Source organism: Monoraphidium neglectum (genome assembly GCF_000611645.1).
Source record: "Monoraphidium neglectum strain SAG 48.87 unplaced genomic scaffold scaffold02728, whole genome shotgun sequence".
NCBI lineage: Eukaryota > Viridiplantae > Chlorophyta > Chlorophyceae > Sphaeropleales > Selenastraceae > Monoraphidium > Monoraphidium neglectum.
Window position 1 is genome coordinate 1 of NW_014010900.1, and position 8,282 is coordinate 8,282.

At 60.9% G+C, this 8,282-nt stretch overlaps 2 protein-coding genes across 2 annotated transcripts; both read left to right on the plus strand.

Moving 5' to 3' along the window:
* Positions 1–720: 720 nt before the first annotated feature.
* Positions 721–4,866, plus strand: MNEG_11408 (hect domain and RLD 3; the record flags this gene model as incomplete). The annotated part of the gene is made up of 13 exons (XM_014040119.1): positions 721–1,208; positions 1,455–1,518; positions 1,669–1,765; positions 1,949–2,031; positions 2,206–2,355; positions 2,718–2,786; positions 2,957–3,021; positions 3,146–3,229; positions 3,361–3,492; positions 3,665–3,746; positions 3,974–4,070; positions 4,227–4,386; positions 4,527–4,866. 13 exons carry the CDS (start codon positions 721–723, stop codon positions 4,864–4,866), a joined length of 1,911 nt encoding a protein of 636 aa, XP_013895573.1.
* A 1,004-nt stretch (positions 4,867–5,870) lies between these two features.
* MNEG_11409 (hypothetical protein) lies at positions 5,871–8,260 on the plus strand (the record flags this gene model as incomplete). Its single annotated transcript, XM_014040120.1, has 6 exons — positions 5,871–6,116; positions 6,264–6,365; positions 6,641–6,823; positions 7,051–7,262; positions 7,692–7,832; positions 8,113–8,260. Coding segments are annotated over 6 exons (1,032 nt in total), but the record flags the coding sequence as incomplete, so codon positions are not given.
* Between the last annotated feature and the right edge of the window lie 22 nt (positions 8,261–8,282).

An 8,282-nucleotide genomic window follows, 5' to 3' on the forward strand; every position in this document is an offset into this window, starting at 1 on the left:
ACTTATCTATCTATCTATTACCTCGAGCTGTGCACGGACAAGATGTTGGCTGTGTTTTCAACTCAAGCTGGCCAGGACGCTGGGCTTGGTTTGGACAAGTGGAGGGACCATCAAAAGGGGCCCAGTCAGCGCCACCGGTGCATTGGCGAGCTAAATTGTTGGCAGTTAAATGGCATGTGCTGGTCGAGCATTGCAACCCATGCATGAATGCAGAGCCCCTGTCGTTGCACCTGTGCTTTTGCTGGCGGTGACGCGCCGCAAGTGACCGGCAGCTCCGGGACTGCGCTGAGCGTTGGTCGTCAATCACATGTCAAATGGCCATTTCCACGATCCTGTGCCGGGCAAGTGCGACAAACTCGATCAGGGACGTGCCTGACGCGAAGCTGCTCTGATCATCACGGGCAAAGCCTATGCGTCCATCCATCGCTCCACATTCTAATATGAAACCGATTGTCAACGTCCATACCCAGTTTACCCGTGCAGGTTGACTGTTGACCGATCTGGCGGGCCACCGCTCTGCCTTTTCCTCCTGCGCCCAGACCAGGCTATCAACAGACCAAGGTAAGCTTTTCCGAGCCTTTGAGGCCCCTTACCGCGGCCCCGTGCAGCCGTGACCACTCTGGCCTGCCCGCAACCGCAGCCGGCAGCTCTGCCCCGTTGGCCTATCATCACGTCGCTCACCACGTCCAGAATTGCACCGCAGGTACTGCGATCTCTCCCATGAACACCAGATCGAAGAGCAAGAAGGCGCCAGCGGCCTCCGATCCTGATCAGCCCGTGGCCAAGTCCCCCGAGCACCACCCGCCCGACAATGCCGCTGAAGTGCAGCCCACACGCCGCTCTCAACGCCTGATAGCACGCCGATCGAAGCAGCATGAGCAGGAGGACGAGCCTGGCGCCGTCACCGCTTGCGACGCGCCCGCACCCGGCCCCGCAGCTGCGATCGTGCCACTGCGCCGTCCAGCCACTGGCCGGCGCCTCCCCGCGCGGCCCGTGAAGCGCGTGCGCCGCGAGCCGCAGCTGACCGGCCTTTGGGACACGCTGCCCACCGAGCTCGTCGACATCATCATCAACTTTTGCGGCCCCCGACAGCTGGCGCGCCTGGAGACCACTTGCACCTACTTCAAGACTGTCAGGAAGCTGGACTCCATCTGCTTTGAGCGGCTGAAGGCCATTCCCCGCGCCAAGGGCATGCAGCCCAACCGCAGGTAGGACACGGTGGTGGGCCTGGTCTGCCGCAGCTCCGTGCATTGTGGGCACTGCATGCACTCCATCTAGTGTGCGGCACACCCATGCGACCTGCTGCTGGATGCGTGATGAGATCCTCAAGCAGTTGCAATGAGAGCCTCCTTTTTCATCAAGCCGCATGGTCACACTTGTCCACAGCGAATACACCCACGTCTCACTCACAATGTGTGTGAATGCCATTCCTCGTTGCTCAATCCAAACCACAGTGCATATGAGAGCTGGGCGTCTACCCTCTTCTTCATCAACTCTCAGTCCAACGCCGCCGCACAGGTGTGTGCTGGTGGACCAGCAGCAAGTCAGGGTGCTGGGAAAATCGGGCGCGATGACCTTCTTGCAAACCCCATTGAGATCGGCACCCGACCAGGCGCAAACGTCCGCCGCCCCCCCAATTGCGTTCCCTGTCTCCACCATCCTGTGCAGGCCACTGCTCTGGCCCTTGGCAACACCCACTCCGCGGCGCTGTTGGTGCCCACACTGAATTCCGACGGTGACCACAACCTCTACACATTCGGCCGTGGTGCGTCGTTGCACTGTCTAAACCTGTTGCGCAATTGAACATAACAGACCCTTGTTTTGCAGACATTTGTGCATCGTAAATTGCTACGTACACAAGCTCTCCAGGCCAGCGTGGGTGACCGCCATGTCTTGTGCACAAAGCCTCGCTAATTCGGTTGCTGCACGCTCATCCGGCCCCGTGCAGGCTTCCACGGCGCGCTCGGCCACGAGGATTCTGACGACACTTGCGCCCCCAAACACCTCTGCATCGGCTACCAAGCCAGCGTGGTGGGTCCCAGGGGCGCGGCCAGGCTTTATTCCAGGGTTTCCATTGAACACACTGCCAGTGTGTGCACGCAGCCAAGTGCTGCGTTCAGGGCTTTTGGTGTTTCGCGAACCAGGCACAACACTTTCCTTATCGCGTCTTTACAGCCTCATGGCACGCCCCGCACCTCCCTGCAGGAGTACCCCAACTTGGAGGAGGAAATCACCCCTGCGGTTGTCACCTGTGGCAACAGCCACACCGTCTGCATCACCCGCCGCGGCATGATGTACACCTTTGGCCTAGGCAACCGTGGCGAGCTTGGCCTCGGCCCCGATGTCACCGGAGAGGTGAATTTGTTGGTTGTGTTGAGGATGAAAAACAGGGTGTGGAGACCCAACAGTGTGGTTGTGTCCGAACAGCACAGAAGCATGCACTTCTGGGGCTCCTTCCAACATCATCAAGCAGCTCTTCTTTTGAAGCCCATCTGTCCATTACTGCCGAACTCTCCCAACACAACAGATGTGGTATCCAGAGCGTGCGTACCTCCACCACAAGCCGCACCTGCGCATCGTGTCCATTGCAGTGAGCTGGTTGCACGCACTTGAGGGCACAATGCTCAGGCCACCTGCAATAGTTGCTTTGGTGCACAGCATGCTCAGGCCAAGCATGCCCATCACCTGTCAACCCTTGCACTGCAACCAAACTGCAGTGCGGCAGCAACCACACCTTGGCAATCTCAGAGCTCGGAAGCCTGTGGGCGTGCGGTCACAACTCCAAGGTAATTTTTGGGTCAGATGCAGCACATCTGGCCAAAGCTGACCTGGTACATGCCGTAAGGGTTTCCTGACGCATTTTGATGCAGCGCTGCAAGCCACGGATAGCAGGGAAACAACAGCACACCAGCAGAATAACTCTGCGTCTGCACAACCCTGGTGTACTGCACTGCAGGGACAACTGGGCATTGGCAACCGCGATGACAGCTCGGACCTGCGCCCTCTTCACGGAGCACTCAGGTGAAGCTTGTATCGTTTGTGGGCGCTGTCTGCTGGGTGCAGCTGACATCATTACAATCTGCTTGTGTTGGTTGTGCGGACAACACTGCTGCTGAGCTTGTGCTTGGCTTTCCATTGAACACAGGGGCTATCGTGTCGTGGCTGCTGCTGCGGGGCAGAACCACTCCATGGCGCTGAGCAGCGACGGCAGCCTCTTCACCTGGGGCTGGTGAGCGGGTGTGCGGTGTTTTTTTTTGCTTGATGCTGGCATGCTTGATTCTGGCATGCTTGATGCACAAATGAACAATCCATAACCTTGATCTGCCCTGATGACCAACGCTCATCATGTTCGACCTACAGCGGTGCCTTCGGCCAGCTTGGCCAGCCGCAGCTTCACGCCATGCACCTCATGCAAGTCAACGCCGCCTTTGTGGTTGAGTCACCTCGCAAGATTGACAGCCTCGACCCCTTCAAATTGCAGCCCTGGAAGAGGTGGGATACAGGCTGGTGCCCAGGACTCCCAGGGTATGGGTGGATAGGCTGCGCAAGCGCACGTGCACCTGCATGTTCATGTCGTGATGTAGACCTGCAAGATGTTCGGCTAAGCCGCAGCAGCTCGACGCTCCTCCATGCCAACCACACCCTCTTGTCCTGTTCCTTCCAGGGTGACCGCAATATCCTCTGGCAAGTACCACTGCATGGCTGTCACTGTCAGTGGCGAACTCCTGGGCTTTGGACGCAACAAGGTGTGACCTGCTGGGATGATTATGGCGTATGTTTGTACGGCTGCCAGCAAGCAATTGGTGCTGCCATGTCGGGGGCTCCCCTGGCGCCCTCACATTGAGGGTGCGTGCACAAGCATGTGACCATTGCCTACCTCATGCCCACCCTCCAACAGTGTGGCGAGCTGGGTGTTGGCTACCAGGGCAGCTGCTGGGTCCCTACGTATGTCCCTGTCTCCTGGACCACGCAGTCTAGTTCATTCTACAGGATCTCGCAGGTTGCCTGCGGCGCCAACCACACCCTGGCGCTGGTGATGCACGGTGGCAAGTTGGTGCCATGCGCGGCAGGTGTGCAGGGCTGCGCCGGTCTCATGGAGTGTCGGTGTGAGGGAAGGTCTGCATTGAATACCGTAGCAGCAGGCGCCGACCTGATTGCAGGGGAGTTTCCCCATTATGCTTACAACTGACTCTGTTGGCACACCTACACACCCCACCCCATTTCAGGTGCCTGCAGCTTCGGCGAGCTGGGCCAGGGTGACCAGATCAAGCGGTCTCGCTTCACACCCATCCTGCAGCTCAAGAACGCCGAAATTGTGACCCTCCAGGCGGGCGACCACAACTCAGGCGCCATCGGCGCTGACGGCAGCGTGTACCTTTGGGGCAGGTGGGCCAGGAGGATGTATACGCCGTATGTGTGTCACATCATCTGGCTTGGCAGTATTGCATAGACATTGTCTGCGGCTACAATGTCACTTCAATCTGTTGCATCAGCAGCCCATGTGTGCGTATGCTTGTGCCGCACAGGAACGACCACGGCCAGCTGGGGCTTGGCGACACCCGCAGCCGCTGGGAGCCGGTCAGGCTGGAGGGCTTCAGGGCGGTGCACCCCGACCGCACCCTGCGCAAGAGCAAGCGCTCGCTGCCGCGCATGCGGCCGGTCACCGTTGAGGAGGACCCGCCCGCGGGCCCTGAGAAGGGGGGGCTCAAGTCGGCCGCGGCTTTCTTCTTTGCTATCGCAAGCCGAGAGCAGCACAAGGACGAGTGCGTCAAGGCGCCCCAGGCAGACGAGACTGCCGTGCAGCCCGCCACCGGGGCCGCCGAGGGCGCTGGCGGCGAGCGCCTCGCCCATGAGACTGCGAGCTGATCCTTTCGTGGCGACCCTGCTTTTTTTGGGCTGTGCCGTGTTCAATGCACGCACGGAATGGCACCTCTTGCGGCGCAGACATCGCTGCAGTGTGCTGCCTCTTGAGTTTTGAGTGCTTACCCTGTTCAGCAAAGGCGCCCTCCCATCCCTTGGTCAGCCACAAACTCTGCTTTGCCCCCTGAGCCTTTGAATCAGCCAGACACCAGCTGCTGCAAAGCCCTGAAAGTCCTTCCTATTTGACGCCTTCAGCCCACACAACTCTGCAGACTTGCCCTAACACCATGCAGCGACGTCACGCGCTCCATGATGTGGTCAAGCCTGTTTGTAGTGTAAGCATCTTCAGCATACTCCCTTGCTGTGCCCGGGTCCGTGCTGGCATGCATGAGCGTGAGCCCTCGTGCCTGAGATGCCGCATCCGTTGTATCTCGCCTGGGCTGGCGCCAATATAATCGACACTAGCAGCCTCCCACACTTGGCATGGCTCAGACTGTGTTTGCGCCAGGTACTTGCGATGCCACAGCCGAGCAACAATGAAAACACAAGTAGCCTGCGGTTCAGCTATTGATGAAGCAGGGCAATGCGTCGCAAGATTCTGGTGGCATCCATTGTGATGTTTTGAATATGTACCTGCCTCTAGCACAAAATCCAAATCAGGTCAAGGGGTCAAATGCATGATGTGCATGATGTCAGCATTGAAGAAATTTTGCAACGCAGCGCACTGATGCCTTGCGCACCTATCGTTTCACACGCAATCAAATTGACGTGTATAGGGTGACTCTTGAAGAGACTGTTCGTGCATTTGGTAGCTCACATGTGTGTAGACCAGGAATGATCTGACGGTTTGATCAAGTGAATCGGGCACCACCTGTATCAGAAGTTAGAACATCCTGTTCGCATTGTTTTGCAAGGGCTGCACCCCTGGTTCTTGCCCGCTTCTTGCTGATCAGCGATCAATGGTGACACTTGAGCTATTTCCAGCGGCCTTGTTATAGTGGCACTGCCTCATGAGCGATGGGTTAGAATCCTCTGGCACTGTTCCTGGCGCCAGCGGCAGTGACAGCGCGCCTGCGCAACGCCGCCGTCCGCGGCAGAGCAGTTGCCGCAGGGAGCATGTGCTGCTGCTGCTCTCGCTGGCCGGATGTGTCCTCTACGTGCTCCTGGTTTGGGACTGGGCCACCGGCGGCGCCGTGCTGCGCGGCTCGCGCCGCGAAGTAGTGGTTCTGTATGTATTCGCCTACACAGACCCAGAGGTGGGCAAGCGCAGGCTTGTTGCAAGGCGTTCGTTTTTATTCAAGATTCTGCAACCGCTGCATGTGGCTGCAAGCGAAAGAATCCGGCGCTGAGCACGCCCTTGCCAGCTGAGCCCTGCCCTGTCGATGCTGTCACACCTGCCGCAGTTCCTCGATAATCTGAAGTACTTTGTAAAAGAGGCGGTGGAGCGGGATCCAGGCGTGTGCGACTACGTCATCGCAGTGCAGCGCAGCCACGGGCAGCTAGACGTGGGTGACCAAGGCTTGTTGTTGGCGCACGACATGTATGCTTGAGTGCATGCTTTAGAACTCCCTGGTTCATGGCCGATTGTTGCCATGCCCAGCAGCTGTTCCGCATGTGGAATGCTGGTGCTGCCTGCTCTAGCATTGCGGGTTGCGCTATGGCAAACTGCCACAGGGCGCGCACGCACACGCGCCTCGCCGCCGCCCCAGCCGTGATCATGCGCCCCTGCCTACCGCCCCGACCCCCCGACCCCTTCCCTACGCCCCCACACCCCCGGCAGCCGTCCCTGCTGCCGCCCCTGCCGCCCCACGCGCGCTACGTCTTTCACGAGAACGTGTGCTATGACTGGGGCACCTTTGGGTGGCTGCTCATGGGCAGCGGCCACGTGGACCCCAGGCGCTACAGATATTTCTTCTTCATCAACTCAAGCGTCAGGGGCCCCTTCATGCCGCCGTACGCGCGGGTGCGCGCGCCCCGCCTGGCGCGGAAGTGCGCCGCGGCGCCGGAGGCCGCCAGCAGTGCAAGCAGGGGCGGGGCCTGGCGCCAGCGGGGCCCCGCGGCGAGACCCCGGCCGCGCGTGCTGGCGGCGCGAGGGAGCAGCAGCGGCGCCAGGGCGCTCCGGCCGCAGCAGAAGCTGCCGCGCGCCCACGGGCTTCACGCCTGCATCCCCCACGCGTCTCGCCGCCGCAGGGCCTGCTGCACTGGGCGGAGCCGTTCCTGTCGCGCCTCGACGCGTCGGTGAAGCTGGTGGGGCCCACCATATCCTGCGAGGGCACGCCGCTGGACGGCGACGTGAAGGGCGTGTGGCGCCGCAACCCCCACGTCCAGTCGTACGTGGTGGCCATGGACAGCGTGGGGCTGAAGCTGCTCATCGACGACGGCCGGGTGTTCCAGTGCCACAGGTGGGTGGTGTGTTTCCGGGGGTGGGGGAGTGTTGGCGAACTTTGGGTGTGTGTATGGGCTTAGCGCCTGGCTTGGCAGGACTCGCTTGCAAATGTTGGCTGGGCGAAAGGTTGCCAGGGGGTTGGGAGTGCTTGCGACAGCAGCCTAGGTGAGGCCCTGCTTTCCTGCCACACCGCCCCCGCCACCACGTGCCCGGCACCCCACTCAAACCCCCCTCCCAAGCAAAGCTGCTTTCACATGCACGTGCTGGCCCCAGAGCTCAAGCCTCACCTGCCACCCTGCTACCATTCCCCGCCCCCCCGCCCCACACACACATACACACAAACACACGCGCCCATCAAGTTGTGCACGCAACCACCAGCCCAGCCCCACCGTCTGCACCGCCCCTCAAACCCCTCAACCCCCTGTTGAATCCCGCCATGCCCAAGGGACCGGTGGAACACAATCTACTACAGCGAGCTGGGCAGCAGCGCGGCGGTCCTGGACGCGGGCTACAACATCGGCTGCCTCATGGCGCGATACCAGGGGGTGGACTGGCGCGACAAGCGCAACTGGGGGTGCAACGAGAGGTGCGCGGCGACAAGCGCGCGTGCGTGCGTGCGCCGCAAGCGCGGCACGGGGCTTGTTGGTGGAGGCGCGAGCAGCCTTCCTCGGCCTGGAATCCCAGCTGTCTCGGGATGCAGCACCATGCAGCTGCGCAGCACCAAATGGACGCCGCGCGGCGCCGCACGACGGCCGCCCGGGCTCCAGGGGCGCCCGGGCGAAATCCACGCGTCGCGCCCTAAGCGCCACGCGCGCGCGCCCGTCGCCCGTCTCTTGGCGCGCCCCGTCCGCGCTCGGACCGGCCAGGCTGACTGCCACGAGTGAGCACAGCCTGGACGGCGTTTCCGTGGACCCCCTGGAGGTGATGTTTGTGAAGGTGAAGAGCTACATGCTGAGCAGCGAGTGGAGCTTCAGCAAGAAGGCTGTCAAGTACCAGCGCTGGCAGGAGCAGCAGGTGCTCTTGGGGGGGTGGGGGT